This window comes from Pelophylax lessonae, assembly GCF_965119305.1.
Source record: "Pelophylax lessonae genome assembly, chromosome: 5".
Lineage (NCBI taxonomy): Eukaryota > Metazoa > Chordata > Amphibia > Anura > Ranidae > Pelophylax > Pelophylax lessonae.
In genome coordinates, this window is record NC_138772.1 from 140828309 (window position 1) to 140850022 (window position 21714).

Consider the following 21714-nt stretch of genomic DNA (forward strand, 5'->3'; position numbering starts at 1 on the left):
CAGGATTTTTTTGTCAGCTGTCAAAGCACCATACTAACAATCCGAAAATCAGCAGATCGGTCGTTGGGACGAAATTTCCCTTCAGATTTTCTTATGGTATGTACGGGCCTTTAGGAAGTGCAAAACCTGTTTCAATGAACCAATCAAAAGCCGGTTGCCACAGGCCTTTAAGAAGGTGGTCAACTGCACCAGTCAATAAATTCCTAATTATTTCAGAATTTTTTTTTTTTTTTTTAAATACAAAGAAACAGCCTAATGCCCTTTGACAAAGTTCGCAGTGATATTAGACACATTGCCATAATGAGTATTTGGTGGTTAAGTGTCCCAGATAGTCTGTTTTGTCCCACAGTAACCAATTTATTTCTCAACTACTGCAAAATAAATAATCTGGTTACTATGACTCTCTGGGAAAACAGAAAATGTTATCAGCAAAACTTAAATGTACTTAAATTCATACAACCCACAGACTTAGAAACAACCCATGTTCATAGCTCATCGTGAACATATGTAAATTCTCTGGCAGAAATAAAACCATCGCTGTCCTCGTCTTCTTTCTCAAATATGCTTTCAACTAAAATTTCATGTTGGGTTTCATTCAAATCATTGCTGTGCTTCTCAAACTCCGCTTTCAGATATGCTTTCACCTGGTGGATGGAATGGGAGGTAGAGAAAATTAAAATCTATTCGACACAAGAGCCCGGTACCATAAAAGGAGTGACCAGCATCTAAAGCTCAGTTGCAAAATTTAGGACAAATTCTATTCTAATGACAAACCCCTTAGTAAGTGGGGGGGGGGGGAGAAGAAGGAGACAGCAGTAATCTTCAAAACAGATGAAGAAGTTTGGGATGGTCCTGACTCAGGATCACGCAGTCTAAAGCCAAAGAAGTAATGTATGGTGGAGGGACATCAGTACCCACAATGCCGATCTGTTCTCAGCAAATTACTTAGAGCAGAACTAAAAACGTGGCTTCTCTTTAATTGCATGGGCCCCCTGGTAGTTTATGCCATAAAGTGCTAGTATAAACTACATGTTTGCACATTATGACAGACTTACCTGTCAAAACAATGCTCTCCAGTGCTGCACTGTCAGGTCACCCACTGGTCCCAGGACAGACATATCCAATTCGAACTTCATTAGACCGCCGCAGCGATCCGAGTAGACAAGGTACCCGTTAAAAGCAGGTACCCACTCCCACGCCTCAAAAAAAAAAAAAATGAAGTGCCAAAAGTGGCAGTGAAAGGTGCGGTTACAACCAAGCGGAACTTTCCCTTTTGAGTGCACCTTCACAGGTTGAACTGGGTGGACCATTATCTTTATTCAACCTTACCTACTATGAAACTATAAGTTCCACGTAAAATATATTTGAACAGAAGCCCAAATCTGGAAAGTGATGGGCAGCTCTCCTATTGTGTAGTCTTTAACCAATGGCCAGTTCTAACCAAAAGCAGATCAAATAGCTCCTGTCAACTGCCCAGTTTGAGATTAGCAGAACAGTCCTTGAACAGATGCACATAATCGTGCAATAGCCAAAACGCCTGTCAAGTTTACGGCTTTAAGCTTGATCAGAAATCCAGAATGAAAAAAGGAAAAAAAGGAAAGCACAACACACACACCAAGCATCTGCCAATAACCGACAGGCGTTAATGACCCCAGCAGTTGATTTGAGAAGAACGTCTATCTATGTTTGAGATAGCAAAGAATTAGTTACCTCTTCTTTAGACAGCTTCCAATCATCATTCAAATCCATTTCTTGGAATGACTCATGCGATCGTGGTCCATTTCGAATCTCAATAAGATGAATATTAAAGATTAATGTGCTGTCTGGTGGAATTTTTCCTAAAATAAATAAAATAAAAACATGTAATCAGCACAGATGAGTGAAGGTCAGATGGATACATTAGGATTATTTACAATGACAGATGGCTGCAAAGCTCCTGAAATTGCAAGAATTTGAAATCTGTGATTGACAGAACGAATATGTAATGATCACTATAGAAGTCTATTGTTCTTTGTTCTCACTTCACCCTACACCTCCCTATGGTGTTGCCGATTCCGCTGTCAACAGGGGATTTCCTAATCTTGTGGGGGCTTTTCGGTCGAATAATTCATAGCCAATCACGAACCATCTTGTACTGTTGGCTTCCAATTGGCTGCTATGGGTACTGCACTTACAAATCCAGTAACCCAAACCTACTAGGGGAAAAAAAAAAAAAAAAAAAAAGGGGGTGCACTGCACTCAGCTCTAAATGTCAATGTCATGCAACAGGCCTCTCGTGTAATTACTTAAGCCGGCCGTAGACTATGCAAAATTGAACCAAGTATGGGTAGGCTGAAGTACCCATGTTGAGCAATCAACTTGGGTACAACCAGCCTTTTGGATTTAAATGCAATTATTGCTAGCGGCTATAATAGCTGCTAACAGTAATTAGTGTGTTCTCCCAGTGGGGACAGCTCCACACCTACACCAGGAGGAGAACACTATGGCTCTGCAGAAGGGAATCCTCCCCCCCCCCCCCCACCCCGTGTTGATGGGGGAAGAAACACTTTCCTGCATTTGCTCCAGCTTTAGGCCCCTTTCACACAGGGGAGTCCGTCGGCGAAGAGAGGGGGGGGGGGGGGGGGTGGAAATAAAAAAAAAAAACCCACACGATCCACCGACAGAGCTGTCAGGTCCCTGCTGTTCTCTATGGGGGAATCGGATGAGAATGGACCGTCTGTCCGTTCTCATCCGATCCGCTGGACGGATGGGAAATAGGGTTTCCATCTGTCCAGATTTGACGGATCGGATGTCAGCGGACATGTCTCCACTGACATCCGATGGCGCATAGAGATGCATGGGGCATCCATTCAGATCCGCAAAAAAAAAAAAAAAATAAATAAATAAATAAATGGACAGGCGGATCTGAATGGTCCGCCTGTGTGAAAGGGGCCTTAGTTTTCTCAGGTACGTTAAATAGGGAAAACTACTCAAGATACTGTACGTTCCACACCTCAGCCTGCATTTTATGAATTAGCCCCCCACAATGACTTTTTATAAAAACAGTATTTATAGCATCTATATAGCATATTTTTTAATTAACATGGACCTAAGAAAACCCATGCATATTGTTTAAAGCTTACCAGTTTTAGCAAGTGCAGCATTAAAAGGAAGAGTGATAATCCACATGCATTTTTTTCTGGAGTAGTGTGCCGCTGTTTTCCAAAAGGACTATTCATGTAACACCAGAATACACTTTGGATTAAGTACAAGACAAATAGGAGGTTAGTATACAGTTTAAGTGTTGATAGTGTAACATTTATTAGCAGTATTCCTGTGGTAGGTATAAAGGAAAGCCTATTAACTACGTGCGCGGTGCACAAAGCCACGGTTCAAACAATAACATTCACCAGGAAATTAGTGGTGCGACTGTTAAAGCTAACAAAAATGCGTAAAAGTGACAAAATAAGATTTTAAAACTCTAAAGAAAGAAGGAGACAGGTAAGAAAGAGTGGGAGGGCAAGAGCATGCAAACCCTAAAGAATGGCATTTTCTAAAGTGCAAGTGTACAGGCAGCCCCACGTTACACACTTTTTTGGTGCAACTTCAGCCATAAGAATAATTTGAGTTTTATGGATAGCATAAGTGTTAACACCCCTGGAAGTTGTGTTTTGCAGTCTTTGCTCGTTCAGAGGATTTCAACCTTACTCTCTCCCTGTGACAATAGGATTTTGAAAATTTTGGGTTGTTATGGAAACCAAGGATTGGTGATAAAGCTTAATGATAACTCTTACAAGAGTGAATGTCTCTTTCTAGGGGTAGAATTCCTTACTTCCTGTTGTCTCATATGTGTGAGTCCTTTGCACCTCAGGGACTGCCTGTATTTGGTATTGTAGCCATCATCATCATCTGACCTCAAATTGTAGAATTGCATAACAATGTTTTGGGATTGTAGTGTCATCTGACAGAACTGAGTTAGAAGCCTAAAAGCATTTTAGTACTTCTTGCAAAAGGCCATAGCAATTCGAGTCTAATTCATTCTCTCTCATAATATACACACATTATAATCTATCTATATATATATATATATATATATATATATACACACACATACATACATACACACACACACACATACACGTTTACATACCCTGGCAGGGTAGGATTTCTAGGCCAGGGTAGGATTTCTTGGCCATTTTTCAAAGAATATGAATAAGAACACAACTTTTCACTCCTGGTTAGCGTTTGGCTGAAGCCCTTTATCGATCAACTGTGTTTACTCTTTTCAAATCATAAAACAGAAACTACCCAAATTACCCTGATCAAAAGTTTACATACCCCAGTTGTTAATACCGTGTATTGCCCCCTTTAACATCATTGACAGCTTGAAGTTTTTTGTGGCATTTGTGGATGAGGCTCTCTTAGATGGTAGAGCTGATGGTAGAGCTGCCCATTCTTCCTGACAAAAAGCCTTGTTCCTGTAAATTATTGGGCTGTCTTGCATGAACTGCACATTTGAGATCTCCCCAGAGTGGCTAAATAATATTGCAGGTCAGGAGACTTGAAATGACCACTGCAGAACCTTCACTTTATTCTGCTGTAGCCAATGACAGGTCGACTTAGCCTTATGTTTAGGATCATTGTCATGTTGGAATGTCCCAAGTACGTCCCATCTGCAGCTTCCGGGCTGATGAATGCAAATTTTCCTCCAGTATTTTTTTGATAACATACTGAATTCATCTTGCCATCAATTCTGACCAAATTTCCTGTGCCTTTGTAGCTCACACATCCCCAAAACATCAGCAATCCACCTTCGTGTTTCACAGTAGGAATAATGTACCTTTCATCATAGACCTTGCTGACTCCTCTGCAATGTAGCGTTTATGGTTGTGGCCAAAAAGCTCAAATTTTTGTCTCATCACGCCAAATGACTTTGTGCCAGAAGGTTTGAGGCTTGTCTCTGTGCTGTTTGGCGTATTGTAAGCGAGATACTTTGTGGGATTTGCGTAGGAATGACTTTCTTCTGGTGACTCGACCATGCAGACTTTCAATTGCCTCCTTATTGTGCATTTTGAAACAGTCACACAACATTTTTTCAGAAAGTCCTTTATTTCACTTGAAAGTTATTTGTGGGTTTTTCTTTGCATCCCCAAAAAAAAGGTCCTGGCAGTTATGGCTGAAATTTTAGTTGATCTACCTGACCGTGGTTTGGTTTCAACAGAACCCCTCATTTTCCACTTCATGATTAGAGTTTGAACACTGCCAATTACCACTCAATTCCTTGGATATCTTTTTATATCCCTTTCCTCTTTTATACAGTTCAACTACCTTTTCCCACAGATCCTTTGACAATTCTTTTGGTTTCCCCATGACTCAGAATCCAGAAACGTCAGTGAAGCACTGGATGAAAGATGTAAGGGTCTGTCAGGAGTCCAGAAATTCATTGATCTTTCACACACACACACACACACACACACACACACACACACACACACACACATTACAAGCAAACCGATCACAGGTGAGGATGGTTACCTTTAATAGCCATTCAAACCCCTTTGTGTCAAACTTGTGTGCATGTTATCAGGCTAAAAATCACCAGGGTATGTAAAACTTTTGATCAGGGTCATTTGGGTAGTTTTCTTTTTTTAATCATAAAGAGTAATAAACAGTTGATTAAATGGCTTCAGCCAAACCCTAACCACGAGTGAAAGAAAAAAGTTTGTGCTATTCATATTCTCTGAAAAATGGCCAAGAAATCATAAATCCTGCCAGGGTATGTAAACTTATGAGCACAACTGTATAAATAAAAATGGACATCTGGCTTCTATGCAGAGCTTCACCAAATTTTGTACTCTCATTTTAGTAAATCAACCCTATAACATCATGCTACCCGAGATGGCAGTGCCATTTCCCTGGTACCTGCAATATCCACTTTAGAGTTTCCATCTTACCTTCCATCCCTTATGCTGGTGACTTTCCTGAAGCAATTAATGTTACTGTGACCTGGTATTCTATTAAATGGGTTGCATGGGGGGGGGGGGGGGGAAATATGCTCCGATCAGGTCACTTAATTACAAGTGTAGTTTAACAACTTTTTCTTTGAAGTTTTTGTATCTTCACCATCAGGTGCACTGTGTTCCATTTCTCCCTTGAAAACCAAGCTTTTTGGATGTATTCAGAGCTTGCAGGTATAATGAGATTTGCCTTGGTACCACTGAAGCACAGCACATTTGATGATCTGACGAATTGCTGTTAGATGTATTCCAGTTTTAAAATTGGTGAGGTTGCAGCACAGGCAATGCAAAAACAGTGAGGGAGAAAAACTGGATTTTTGGCTTACAATAAAATCCTTCTCTCTGATGTTCATTGACAGCCACATATCTTCATTAGTCGAATGGGTTATGCTGCGCTTCCTAGGAGTAGGACACTAGGCGGAAAAGGGTTAAACAGAACTTTTAACTACACCATGGGGCAGTCCCGGGTAGTATACTCCCCACTTGCGGTAGGATTCAGTTTAGTAACAAGCAGGGTCAGAAGAATATGTAACCCAACTCCACAGAGAGATGGGTGCTATGTCCGTCAATGAACATCACAGAAAAGGATTTTACGGCAAGACAAAATCCAGTTCTTCATTCAATTGACAGACACAGCGACATATCTTCATTAGTCAAACGGGACATCCCAAACCAGTATCAGCATGAGGGGTGGGAAACAACCCAGCAAGAAACAATTCCCAACAGGGCTAAACATAGCCAACCAGGTAACCTAGGAGCTCAACCAGGAACAACTGAAGCTCACCTGACAAAAAGTACACCCTCAAGGAGGACGAATCCTCTAACCGCAGCCTGCAAACCCTTGCAGCCCAAAGGAGGCATCCGCAGATGCCAACACATCCACCTTATAAAAATGTGCGTGGAAGACCAGATGGCCGCCTTGTAGACCTGCACCACTGAGGCCTGATGATGAAAGTCCCAAGAGGCACTAAGCGCCCATATACAGCTGTATCTGTGCAACTTCTAAACATCCAAGTGGGAAAAAAAAAAAGTAAGAAATTTTATTTTATTTTTTTAAAACTGAAGAGTTGGAAAATGATCACTTGCTTGTGTCAGTATTTTGTTGAACCACCTTTTGCTTTATTTACAGCCTTTAGTCTGTGGGGATATGTCTCTACTAACTTTGCACATAGAGTTGTCTTCAAAGCAATCTTCCTAAGCTGATGAGCCCCTAGAGATAAAATAATTTGAACAGAAATCCTACATAGGGGATCTTTGTGGATAGATTCTGTGCAATCTGTTCTGTAAATATACTCCATTTGCTCTTGATGCAATATGGTAGAGGGCACTGGTTTCTATACGTTGGACATGCAACTCCTTTTCTTTGGAAAGTGTAAACCCTGTATGCCTTCAAGTCATTCCACAAAATTTCCAATAGGGTTTAAAGGCCCGTACACAATAAAAAAAATAAATCAGAAGTAAAATTTCATCTGACAAACAACCTGCTGATTTTCAGATCGCTCGTATAGTGCTTACCACAGCAGATTATGAATTTTCAGACAAAAATCTGAAGGTGCAGGGTGCAGTCCTTGCTGCAGAGAACCCCCCCAAATAAAGGATATTACCACCTCCATACCTTACTGTAGAAATTGTGTTATTTGGATGGTGGGCTGCATTGAACCTCCATCAGATATAGTTTGGTATTGAGGCCAAATATCTTAATTTTAGTGCCATCCAACTAGAACACCTTTTCCACGTGGCTTCAATCTTCAAGGCAAGTTTTGGCAAAGCTCAGTCGTGACTGCATGTGGCCCGCCATGCCCCCCCGTTCTTGCAAACCTTGCATACATACCACATTTGTGGAGAATTTGTGATATTGTTGTCACCTGCACATGACCACTCTGGTCAGAGAGAATACCAAGAGGCCTACAGCAACTTTGAAGCAGTTGTTGGAATTTATGACAGTTTCCTCCTGGCTCTATCATCCATTTTGGAGCGATGGCCTGATCCAGGGAGGGTATGTTATACCAGGTACCTTTCACTTAATAGACCCCACTGTTTTCCAAGCATTGATAAAGCCTTTGAAAAAATTTTTGTATCCATCCACAACTTTTTCCCCAGAGAACCTTTAACAGTTCCTTGCCACCCATAGTTGATTGCAGGGTGGATAGGGTTTAAATCACGAGGAAAAAGCTTTGATTTAAATCATAATTTTTAAAAAGCAACTGTCCTTTGACCTGCTGTGACTTACTGACAGTCCCATTCACTTTAATGGGGATGCTGGTGATGCGGCAGTGACAAGATGAGGGAACGTGTTGGCAGCAGGCGTGTGGATGCCTGCTAACAAGCACTGCCATGATGGATCTGAATGACAGGTGCTCTTTAAATGTAAGGACTTATTCTAATATTTGCAAACACAATTAAAGGCTTCCTATTTAGAATAAGCTGTCAGGTTAGTAAAACCGCGATATCAGAACCTATTTAATCATACAGTTTGTAATGTACATAGATTTGCAAAATAGGATAAAGGAATATTCTTGAACTTTGTTTTATCTCATGGTTACTATGAAATTGTGTGAATGTATCAATGCAGTGCATGTTATCTTAGCTTTCATTCATTACATAGTTACGGAGGCAAACAAACAACACACACACACTTCAACCTATGATGAGTGTGTTTATGTCAATAGTACATATACCCTTGTATGTTGTGGTCGTTAAGGTGCCCATATAATATTTTTTTAAAACTATTGATGCTCCTCGCTAATACAACTGCTTGTGGAAAAGAATTCCACATGCTTACCGCTCTGACAGTATAGAACCCTTTACACAGTTTAAGGTTAAACCACCTAATTTTAGCAAATGGTCACAAATCCTTTTATACTCCTTTTCGCTGAATAGTTTGTACCCCGATACATCCCCTCAAGCGTCTCTTCTCCAGAGAGAATACGTTCAATGCTTGTAGTCTTTCCTCATAGCTGAAGTCCTCCATTCCCTTTGTTGCCCTTCTCTAGACCCTCTCCAGTTCCAGCACATCCTTCCCGAGGACCGATGCCCAGAACTGGACAGCATATTCCAGGTGCGGCCGGACCAGAGTCTTATAGAGTGGGAGAATTATTGTTTTATCTCTGGAGTGAATCCCCTTTTTAAATACATGCCAATATTCTGTTGGATTTGCTTGCAGCAGCTTGACACTGCATGCCATTGCTGAGCTTGTCATCTACTAGGACCCCCAGGTCCTTTTCCATCTTAGATTCCCTCCTAGTGAGTAACTTGGCTTTGTATTTCTGGCACCCAAATGCATTACCTTACATTTTTCAACATTAAACCTCATTTGCCATGTAGATGCCCACCCTATTTTGTTCAGGTCTTTTTAAAATATTGCTATATCCTGCATAGAAGTTATTGTCCTGCTTAATTTTGTATCGTACACAAAATATGGAGATTGTGCTGTTTATCCCAGCCTCTAGGTCGTTTACGAATAAATTAAATAGGATTGATCCAAGGACAGATCCTTGGGGGACCCCACTTACACCAGACCATTCTGGAGGACCCCACATTTATCACCACTCCCCCTCCCCTGCAGCCAGCTTTTAATCCAGGTACACTCTAGGGTCCATACCTTAGTTTGTACAGTAAACTTTTGTGGGGGGAACTGTATCAAATGCCTTTGCAAAATCCAGATACACCACATCCTCAGGACTTCCGTTAGATGGCAGCTCACTTCTTTATAGAAGGTTAATAAATTGGTCTGGCAAGAGCGATCTTTCATGAATCCAATCTGATCACTACCAATGATACCGTTTTCATTACTAAAGTCTTGTATAGTCCCTTATCCCCTCCAATATCGTATAGTCCCTTATCCCCTCCAATATCTTACAGGCTATTGTATTGATGTTAGGCGAACCTGCCTGTAGTTCCCAGGATACATCTTGGCCCTTTTTTAAATATTGGTAGCACGTTGGCTTTCCCCAATCAGCTGGTACTATTCCCATCACACTATCCATAAAAAAGTAGGAACAATAGTTTGGCTATCACCTGGCTGAGTTCTTTAAGGACCCTATGGTGTAAGCCATCCGGTCCCAGTGGCTTCTATGTTAGGTTTTTCAAGTTTAGTTCCGAGTCTGTCATCTGTTAATCATGACGGTGCTTCCTGTGACATATTAACTTTAACATTACAAGCTGGGTTAATGTAGCCCCCCCAATTCTTTTGTAAAGGCTGAAAATTGAATTAGCACCTTCTGTCTGTCCTTTGTAGCCACATTCCCTTTGTCATCCTTTATGGGGCCAATGTGTTCTGGCTTCACTTTCTTACTATTTATATACTTAAAAGAATTTCTTGTTTTTTTTTTTTTTTTTTTTTTTTTTTTTTACTCTTTCACTATATGCCTTTCGTGTTCTATTTTAGCAGCCCTGATTTCGCGCTTACATTTCTTATTGCATTCTTTGTAATTTTGGAATGCTGCCAATGACCCCTCAGACTTGTATTTTTTTAAAGGTTTTCTGTTTAGTTTTTATATGCATTTTTAATGTTGAAGTTTAGCCACCAAGAGTTTTTTAGCTCTTAAAAAACGTATTCCCCGTTGGAATGCACTGGCCAATACCTTTATTTAGTATGTTCCTAAAACACTCCCATTTTTCCTCTGTGTTTTGTTCTTAGGATTCTATCCCATTTAATATCCTCTAGCAAAGAGTGCAGTTTAGAGAAATTGGCTTTTAAAATTCAGTGTCCTTGTATTACACTTATGATTCCTAGGTCTATGATTTTACTGAAACTATGACTTATGGTCACTGTTTCCCCCAAGTTGCAGTTTAATCCGCAATCAGGTCTGTATTATTCGTAATCAGTAGCTCTAGTAATGCATCGTTTCTTGTTGGGGCGTTCACCATCTGACCCATGAAATTGTCCTGCAAAACATTTAGGAAATGGGGAGTCCAAGATGAATGCACAGTTCCTTCTGCCCAGTCTATATCCGGATAATTGAAATCCCCCATTATAAAATGGACATCTGCCATTCCAAGCGGTGACAGGTGGTCCACCCACCTAATGGGGGGGGGGGGGGGGCGCTATAGCATACACCCAATATTACTATCCCCATAGTACCAAAAAAGAAAATTGCAAATCTACAGCCTCATGCTACATAACCAAGCTCCCATTTCATGCTGAATAAACTGAAATTATTAAAGTCTCTTAAATAGAAAGCTCTTTCGATAGACTTTACTCCACACACACACAGTGGATAAAAATAAAAAAATAATGGTGTGGTTGTTTGCTTCAGTTGCACTCTGAAATTCTCCAGGAAAGCTCTTTACATGCTGAGCTAATCAAAATGACGACAGCTGATCCCATTTTAAAGTCCAATGGCTTTACATGCCATTGAGCAGGAGATTAGCTACACCTGATTGAGTTTAGAAGTCATTTTTTGGAGGGGGTTGATCTTTTCCCACTAAGCAATTAGTCTTAAAGGCCTACTAGTTCCTGTCATTTTCCTTAATGACAGAGACCTCCATGTCTACCAATGGCTAACCCTCCCAAAATATAATAAATGACACATTAAGCACAAGTACATTTTCTAGCAAGTTCCCCCCCCCCCCCCCAAAACAAAAAAAACAAAAACAAAAAAAAAAACAAACAAAACCAAACAAACCGTTACCTTTCCCTTCTTTTCCATAAGCCAGTGAAGGAGGTACAACCAGCTTCCGTTTCTCCCCCACACACATATCTTTGAGGCCTTTATCCCATCCTTTGATAGCTTCTTTAATGCCAAGTGTAAACCATACAGGCTGGTTATTGTTATCTGCATAACTGAAGAACATCAGATCAGTATCATAAGTGTCCAGGAAAATAAAAATAAAGATTTTAAAACAAGGACTGCACTCTTAATGTACAACTGAAAAAGCATGAACTCTGGTTCACGTTGGTGCGATTTCTGATGCGATGAACCACACAGCATCGCATGACAAGGGAAGTCACATTTTCAATGGTACCTAAACACATCAATGCAACTATGCAGTGCAATTTTGAAATGTTTCCTGTGCTACTTGTTTGGAATAAGATTTGGCTCCATAGAATATACTAACTACATCCTAAGTGGCACTGCATAATCGCACTGAAAAATGCATTAAAATTGCACAGCAATAGTGTGAACTGAGCTTCAAGAAGATCTCTAAATATAGTAAGATTGTGTATTGCGATTTAGTAAACACATAATACATTATATGAGGTCCTGAACTGTACTGGCATACCTACCAGTTACTACCACTGGGACCAAACCAAAAAGCACCGGTTATGTTGTAGGTTGGCAAACCTACAGCATTCAATTAGTCTAAGGATTTTGGGAATGTCAAACTCCCATGTAGAACTGCAATTTCAAGGGTAAGAAGAAAAAGTAAACTGTTAAATAACCAAACGGCTGATGTCATAACTGATCACATGTGCACCACAATGGCAATTGCAAATCAAATAGGAGCCAAGATGGCAGCTTCCTTGGCTGAAAGGGATAAGAGGATTTAGTTCAGCTTTGAGTCTAAAGAGGTTAAGGCTGCATTCACATGTCAGTGTATGGATCGCGGGCAGAATTGCCGCGATTCCGCCCGCGATCCGGAGATTATTGCAAATCGCGGGGCGCCTGTGCGTTGCCCGTGATTTGCAAAAGCCCCCCAAACGCTGAGCGATGTTGCCGCGATTTCCGCCTGCCGAATCGCGGTAACATCGCGCAAAAAAAAAAAAAAAAAATTGCGGGACGCAATACGCTCCAAAGAAGCTCTTGTACTTTTTTGGGCGTAATGCGTCCCGCAATTTTTTTTTGCGCGATATTACCGCGATTCAGCAGGCGGAAATCGCGGCAACATCGCTCAGCGTTTGGGGGGCTATTGCAAATCACGGGCAACGCACAGGCGTCCCGCGATTTGCAATAATCTCCGGATCGCGGGCGGAATCGCGCCGCGATCCATACGCGGACATGTGAACGGAGCCTAAATGATAGTCACACAGCTGAAAATAGAGTGCTTTAGTGCGGTGTCAGCAGGCTTTGGACTTGTGTTGATAACAGGTTTCTTAAACCATTCAGAATTAATGGACATATTTAAAGCCTAAATGACCTCATGTTAAAAACAAACAGTATAATTCCGGTGGAAAAAAAAAAAAACCCACACACTTCAAAGCACTTAATTTTCTTGAGAAAGCCTGTCCCCTGCCAGCATCCTGCAGAGAGAAGCTTCTGTATGTGGAAGCAGTGGTCTCTCTGCAGGGGTCTAACCACCTGCTGAGGTAGAGCTCTCCAATCAGGAGGAAGCACGAGCTTTGCAGATTGTAGGACTATAGGTCTGACCTAACAGGGTGTTCAATGGAAATCTGCTGAGAGACCACTGCTTTCACAAGGAGTGTAAGGGCTCTACTCTGCACAATGCTCAAGCTTTGGCTACTTCCATCGCTTTGAAATTAAAGTTTAGATGAACTTTAAGGGATGCAAAATATTTAATCATTTAAGGGGGCTGGTTTGATACTCCCACCAACTTTGCTGCTTTTATCATGTGTCAAGTGGATGAAAGGTTTTAATAAACAAGATCTACTGCCAACTCAATTTTGAGCATATACCTGCAAAATTCAAACTTGCAGGGCATGTGGATGAGCCTTTTTGACAGATACAGGTATGGATTGCCAGGTGTCTGTTTCCCCCCCCCCCCCCCCCCCCCCCATGTACAAGGGTCACCACCTTTTAAGTGTCCCATTTTATCCTGACATTTCAAGTAAATCTGTCCTAAGAAGAATGTGAAGGCCGCAAGTGTGGACCTTATCCTAAAGTGGACCTTTCCAACCTTTTGCTAAAATTGACATCAGCATGCACCTCCACTTGTTTCCCCGACAATACATTTTTTTGCCTCAACTTACTTTTTTTTTTTTTAGTGTCCTCTTCCTGGTTTCCCCTAAAATACTAGTGACATAGCCCTGGCCGCACAAAAGCCCATTGGGAAGGACACGTCACCTGTCCCTTCAGGGAGATCCTGTCCTTAAACTGCACAATCACACAGTTACATCATATTGTGCATTTGCAAAGATGTCAAATTCTACATCTCGGAGAGGGAAAAAAAAAACAAAAAAACAAAAAACAAATACAAAACCACAACAAACCCTGCAGGCAAAGGCATAATGAGCATGCTAGCACATTAATACTTAGAACAAAGCCCCAACACAGTCACCTGGAACCGTTGAGGCAGCTGACCTCTTCCCTCGGCATCTCTTCCAGGTTCGGCGGCTCCGGCGCTGTGAATGGCCCAAGCCGCAATGACGTCACTCCCGTGCATGCACATGGGAGTTCACTTTCCGCCGGACCTTCAGAGCGCATATCTCCTAAACCGTGCATTATAGGCTTACCTGTAGTAAAAAGCGGAGTATACTACCGCTTTAAGTACTTTTGTAGCTATATACATTTACTTTGTATGGTCAGTGAGGAAGGAGGGAGGGGGTCAACTTTAAAATGCTGGTTGCCTGGCTGCTATGTTGAAACTTGTAGTACCGAAAGCCTAGTTTCCACTGAGTGGTACGATTCGATTCAGTACGGTACGGTTCGGAAAGGTAAAGGGATCAATGGGTATGTGAAGGCAGCAGCACTGTAGGGATCAATGGGTATGTGAAGGCAGCAGCACTGTATATTATATACATGTGCAACCCTACTGTAAAAGTGTGTAATGTGTTTAGGTGTATCAAATCATTGGTCAGAATCATAATTTATTCTGGCCATTGAAATGAATTACCATTTAAGCGCTAAACATTCCTACCGCTTGTGCTATATATATATATATATATATATATATATATATATATATATATATATATATATATATATATATATACACATACACACACACATACACACAGTGGGGTAAATTGCATGCGATTCAGACAGGAATTGCACCCATTGTGTGTTAACGCAAATTTATTATTTGTTTGGCAGCATTTGCACGAATACCGATACTCACGCAAATGCTTGGTATCGTCACCGACACCGGTGCATCCCTAGTTTGCAGTCATTCCATTATTCTTTTGCGCCGAACCACCGCTGCAAGGAGGAAAGGCACCTAGGAGAGGAATGAGGCCTGAGGGGGATGCAGGGCTCATTCACAGACATGTGAATATATTCTCTGCACAGAAGGCAAGTTCTTGCAGGCACGGTAAGCAGAAGATCCAACATAAAACACGCACCTAATGTTCTCGTGTTTAACATGTGTACAATTCTTCTAGCGCTGGACGCTGCTGCATCCCATTTCATACACTGCTAAACACAGAACCCATTTGTATGCAGGCACAGCTGTGTGTATGATCCCTACAGTGCTGCCTTCACATACCCATGTGTATGATCCCTACAGTGCTGCCTTCACATACCCAATGATCCCTACAGTGCTGCCTTCACATACCCAATGATCCCTACAGTGCTGCCTTCACATACCCAATAAAACCCCTACAGTGCTGCCTTCACATACCCATTGATCCCTACAGTGCTGCCTTCACATACCCAATGATCCCTACAGTGCTGCCTTCACATACCCAATAAAACCCCTACAATGCTGCTGCCTTCACATACCCATTGATCCCTACAGTGCTGCTGCCTTCACATACCCATTGATCCCTACAGTGCTGCTGCCTTCACATACCCATTGATCCCTACAGTGCTGCTGCCTTCACATACCCATTGATCCCTACAGTGCTGCTGCCTTCACATACCCATTGATCCCTACAGTGCTGCTGCCTTCACATACCCCAATGATCCCTACAGTGCTGCCTTCACATACCGCAATGATCCCTACAGTGCTGCTGCCTTCACATACATACAATACTATAGACATCTAAAGGTAGCATTGTATGGGCCCCATCCTATGTGGGAGGGGAGGACTCACGTTGAATGAAAGCGGGTTCCATTGCTCTCCAATAAGCCCTCAAAGTGCACCAGCAGCATGTCCCCATTCTTAGTCCTCCTCTTACAGATAAAAGGCTTCTCCATCACTGTGATGTGAACTTCAGGCTCGGGGATGAGGGCGCCCCCGGCACAGGCCAGCAGAGCAGCGAGTACTATCACCTCCATCATCCTCCCTCCAGCGGCGCAGACGTGGCACACACACTACACAACCATACACAGCTCCAGGGCCATTTAACTTTGCAGCACCCGATCCTATAGGCTTAGAGGAGTGGGCGTGAACCTCTCCCGAACGCTCTCTCTCATTAGTCAGTAGATAAACCACACCTCCCTGGTTCTGGAATGCGGTTGGCTGAGCACGCACACCCGGAAGAAGGTTCCGGGCGTGGAGACTTCTCTGCTGATTGAAACGTAAAGGGGCGTTCCGTGACGTCACCAGCTTCTGCTGCCCACAGACTGAGAGCGGCCGGTGGTTGCCATTCACGACGGAGATGCGTTGATCGCAGCGCTGCCTGTCACTTTGTTGTGTGAACGTGTGATCGGAGGAGATCGGGACCGATGCCCGAGTCCGGAGCGTGCGGGGCGGAGCCTGTCACTGCCAGCAGCATGGAGGGCATCTTGTACAAGTGGACCAATTATCTGAGTGGTGAGTGCCGGAGGCAATGCAGGCTTGCCAGGAGAAGGCTTTGCCTGGGTACAGGGTGGGGTTGTACACAGCACACTAACTTTGTACAGGGTTAGAGATGATACTTAGACTTTTCATTCCCAACAATGGGGGAAGGATCTACTAAAACTGGGGCAGTTGTGCAAGGCAACCAATCAGCTTCTAGCTTCAGCTTGTTTGGTGAAGCTTTGGAAATGAAATCTAAAAGCTGATTGGTTGTCATGAACAGCTGCTTTAGTTTTAGTAAATAACCTTTGTCACATCGCTGCGATTTGACATGCCAAATCGCAGTCTATTGCCGGCAATGGCACTGTCCCTATCAGTGCGCCTCCAACTTTGCGGTGCCACACTGATTTCCAAAATTGGTTCCTTCGCTACTTTTGGCAACTTTGGGGGCGATTTCAATAGACATCTGTTCATGAACCTGCACAGATGTCATTCAAATCGCCCCAAACTCGCACTGAAATGCAGGTTTGAAATCGTGCGAGTTCAGCTGAAGTCACACAATTACAAACCTGTTTTTTAAATGTGAATGAGGACTTCTGCTTGTCTATCCCTGATTGACCCATAAAAAATATTTAAAGCGCTGCGTTAATTTACCGTGCTATACCTATAATAAATAATGCTGATCTACAGTCCACTATTCTCCGTTACAGAGGATCACCGCTCTGCCCATCTGATTACAGTCCTATGATGACACACACCCCCTCCTGTCATTATATCGCCCCTTCAATCTGCAGCTAGATGGCATTTTATCAAGGGCAAAAAAATGTCATTCCCCGGCTATATGGCAAGCTGGAGGGGTTTGGTTTTAGTATTTATGTTCACAACTTATCCAGCAATTTTATTCTCAGTTTGTGTTATTGGCTTGCGGCTTTTTCCAGAGTGCTCAGAGCTTGGAGTTCCATTGTAGCCATTCCCTGGAAAGAAAGTTTGCTTTCTGTGTAGGCGATTTGTAAGAATGGCCCACTACTAAAGGGACCAATCAGATTGTAATGGTGAAGATAGATAGACCCCCCTGTTCCCCAGTAGAGATAATAGGGATTCCAGAATGATCTTACAGTAGAACTGCAAAGAATCACATGCAGTTTACACAGGAATGCAGTGCGATTCCTGTCTGAATTGCATGCGGTTTCCCACACTGCTCCTGTGTGAACCCAGGCTAAAACCACTATGACAAGCCTGGGTTCACATAGAAGTGGTGCAGAAAGCGCATGTGTAGCACTGCCCCCTAGGGAGCTGCTGAGTGTGGATTACCCTGGGTTACCCATAGCAACAGTCCGTAAAACATATCACTTTAAGACTTGGCTCAGACAATGAACAGTCCAGTGGATTTGTTTTTTTGTGTTTTATTTTTGAACTTGGATGGGAGAAGGGATGAGTGGGATACTCCAACTTGAACTATGCACAATCCTGAGGACAACTGACTGTAGTGTGTGCAGCAAGGCCGCTGCTTCGCCTTGCCACTGAAGTGAAGTGTAAAATAGGTTCCTGACTGGATTTCTTTTCATGGTCCTGACTTGGCATCCCCTTTATCACTTCCCATGCATGCTAGCCCTTGTCCACTGACTCTCCACTGGAGTGGTCCCCTTCCTGGGCAGACCCCTGGAAAGCTTCCCGGTACTCACGGACACTGTTTTTTCCAAGGTTGCTCTGCCTTCAGCTCCACTTGTCAGTATCCTGGACCTCCTGGCTCAGCATCACACACTTGTGGCACTTTTTCACTGCAAGTACCGGCTCGGCTCCACTCGGCACTGCTTGGCCCAGCTCAGCTCAGTTTGCTTTACCTTTGCGTGGTACGAGTCGGCACCTTTCAGCACTGTATAGGCTCTACTCGGCTCGGTTTGCTTTTCCACTGTTGTAGTAGTAGTAAGTGGGTGGGATTACAACGGTTCTCTGACCAATCAGTGGCTAGTAGTGACAAACAATCAATGCTGCATGCAAAGGATTGTGGGATATGGTATCGGTACGGCCTGCTTGGAACCCCAACCGAGGTGGTACTGTTTAAGCGAGCCGTACCGACGCCGTACCATGTAGTGGAAAAGCGCCGCTGTACCAAACCGTACCAAAACGTTCTAACCTGTACCATGCGGTACCATGCAGTGGAAAAGTGCCAAACCGATCCGTACCATGCAGTGGAAAAGCGCCATTGGTGCACTAGGCCGACCGCCTGTGACCACCTTCCTTGCTGACAGGAGGAGAGACAGCCGTCACCCTCCTCCCGAGACCTGGCTTCCGGCCCAAAGACGCCCTGTCACATGTGCCCCTGGCTTTTATAGCCTATCCCAGGATGCACCACTCTTGTGCCCTCCCACTGGGACAGCCACAAAAGCCTGTGTGTCACTGGCTTGGTTTCCTCCACTGTCCAACAGGCTCCTCTATTGGATACAGTGGGGAAACTCCCTCAGACCAAGTGAATCACACATGGACACATGTAACAGGCAAAACTACTGATCAGGCTCCCCTGATAGGCAGATGGAGCAAAACAATGCATTTACCTAGCACCTACCTAGGAGGATGCTACACATGCGATTCTTTGTAGTGCGATTTGAGCCCATTAATTTTGTATGGCCGCAAAGTATCGGTACTCTGTATCAGCGAGTAATTGACCAACGGTATCAGTACTCGTGCTCGCCGAAAAAAAAAACAGCATCGGTGCATCCCTAACAAAAGCTACACTGTACAAAAGTTCCATGCTGCTCACCGGTGATCTGGCTCCAACGGCATGATCTCCTCAATGCAGGATGCTCGCCCAGTCACAGCAATAATGAAAGGAAAATCCGGCTGACAATTAGTGTGTGAAACATGTAAGCCGTTCCTCCCTTGCTTGCACATGTAGTTCTCTTCATGGTTTTAATGTAAGTGAATCAAGGCATTTGGATATCAGTTTTGTGTGCAGCCATCCAGATTTTCCTTTAATACTGCCTTTTTTCTGCATCTCCGCTCCCCTTTTCCATTCACAGAACGCCTTGTATTTGGTGAACGGTTCACAGAATATAAGGTATCCTGTGAATGAGAGAGGGGAGAGAATAGGCAAAGGACAGTACAGCTTTTCTGTCACAGTTCTCCTATTGCAGCCAGAAGTATTAAGACCTATAATATCTGGCCTGAATGAGTGTGTTAATATTAACCTGTTGGTGCTGACAGCAGGTAAATATGCCGATTCTCAGCGGGTGGGCCTTGGCGCTGGGCGGCTGCAAATTTGCATGTAATATTGCAGAAACCACTCCCAGCACAGTTACTGGCGGCTAACAAAAAGCTCTCGATCGCTGCTTGCGGTCACATAATCATAAAACCCGCCCTGCCTTTTGGCATCTTAAATCTTTTAAAAGGGAAAGGGAATATAAAAGGACTAGCGGCCACTCACTAAAACTAGAAGAAAAGTTTAACCTTAAACTGCCTAAAGGGTTCTTTACTGTCAGAGCGGTAAAGATGTGGAATTCTCTTCCACAAGCAGTGGTATCAGCAGGGAGCATTGATAGTTTCAAAAAACTATTAGATGGGCACTTTAATGACAGCAACGTACTGTTAACGGCAAACACACACACATGATAGGACTTGATTGACTGGTGTCTTTTTTCAACCTCACTAACTATGTAAAAGGGCCAGGAGGCGTTGGCGTTAAGGGTTTAAAGCGGATGTAAAATCTGCTACAAATTTATTTATTTTTTTTAAGAACACCCCAACCCACCCAGGTGGGTTATGCCATAATGTATTGGTATGCACAGCATATTATTATACAGGATATTATTACATTATGTCAGACTTACCTGTCATATGGTGTCCTCTAGCGCAGCGCTGGGACCAATCCAGCGGGCCCCTGGCGCTTCTATCTTTGCCCAGTCTTCCTTCCGGGACTCATGCCTTTGGCCACTTGATAGTCCTGGCTGCGATAATGCCAATCCCACGCAGGCGTACGAGAGTCACATCACCGCGGCATAGATCGAGGAACGATCGGGCCGTAAATTTTCGCTGAGCTGCACATGTGTGGTTCAGTGAACATGACAGCTGACAGGCAGAAGGATGCATTTATGGCAGTAGAGACCAAAAGGGGGTCCTCTGTCACAAATACCCTGCCTGTCAGCTGTTTGATTAAAAAGCAACTTTCCTTTAACTTTAAATAAATGACAGCAATACCTTAGGCGGTACACACCTCCTGAGACTTAAGAAGTTCAAGCCAAACTTAATTTACACTAAACCTGCACTGTGCCACATTCTAAACCTAATCTATCTAATTCTGTAAAGCCAAAATGGCTGTACTTACCTATTTTGCAGCTGATCCGGTCTGGTCCCAGCCTCAGCTGTCAGCATGGAGGTGGGTGCAGGAGAGGCACTCTACAATGGAAGCCCCTTAGTAAGTCTATTGGTGACGTCACTTCCCAGGCATTTCACAGCCGTTGTTGGTCCTCCCCTGCACAGACCTTCCGTTGCTGGAGACCGGCCCGGATGGGCTGCAGAATAGGTAAGTAAAGTGATTTTTGCTTTACAGGGTTAGATGGATTAGGTTTAGAATTTGGCAGACAGCAGGTTTAGAGTCAGTTAGTTTTTCTGTGGGCTTACACTTTAAAGCTGAACTCTTGGATAAGCAATTATTGTTCTAAATACAAGAGCCATATGTATTCTTCCTTGGATCTTGGAGTGCTCTGTATATTTCTCCCAGATCTGTTTAATAATCCAGTGTGAAACTTTGCAGGAGCTTCCTGTGGAAAAGACCGGTCACTGCCGCTCTCTCTTCTTGTGCAGGGGGACTGGTCTTGTCTCCGCCCCCTCCTGTAGTTTTCAGCAGGCTGCCTGTAGTGGGTGGAGCCTGCTGGATTCCTTCCCACAGCTCTGCTCTTTGCATAGTGATTATCTCACTGCTATATTTACACAGCAATATCTGGATTTTTAAAGGTATTTGGTGCATACAAAGTGCATTTATATCCTTTGTGGCCTTTGAAGAACATATTTTCATGAACATTTTTGTGCATGGTGTTCAACTTTATCTTTTTTTTTACACCGCAGATCAAAAACAAATTGTTGATTACTGCTTTAAGTGCCGGTTCACACATGTGATGCGGGAACCCTGCAAATCCACTGCGGTTTTCCGCATCGCACTCAACATGCAGGCAGTTCACACTACCATATGCGAATCGCTGGGGGTGTCAATACAAAGTTAACCATA

At 43.2% G+C, this 21714-nt stretch overlaps 2 protein-coding genes across 2 annotated transcripts in view; one reads left to right on the plus strand and one right to left on the minus strand.

Moving 5' to 3' along the window:
• Window positions 1-437: 437 nt before the first annotated feature.
• Window positions 438-16144, minus strand: FKBP14 (FKBP prolyl isomerase 14). The gene is made up of 4 exons (XM_082258821.1): window positions 15870-16144; window positions 11630-11781; window positions 1711-1838; window positions 438-644 (listed from the first exon to the last, which is right to left on the minus strand). The coding sequence occupies exons 1-4, from the start codon at window positions 16055-16057 to the stop codon at window positions 486-488; spliced, it is 627 nt and encodes a 208-aa protein (XP_082114947.1). The 5' UTR covers window positions 16058-16144; the 3' UTR covers window positions 438-485.
• Window positions 16145-16323: 179 nt separating this feature from the next.
• The window catches only part of PLEKHA8 (pleckstrin homology domain containing A8), a 105598-nt gene continuing 100207 nt past the window's right edge, over window positions 16324-21714 (plus strand). Inside the window, exon 1 of the mRNA XM_082259470.1 lies at window positions 16324-16532. Within this exon, the coding sequence (XP_082115596.1) occupies window positions 16445-16532 (88 nt within the window). The 5' untranslated portion in view covers window positions 16324-16444. The remainder of the gene's footprint in view (window positions 16533-21714) is intronic.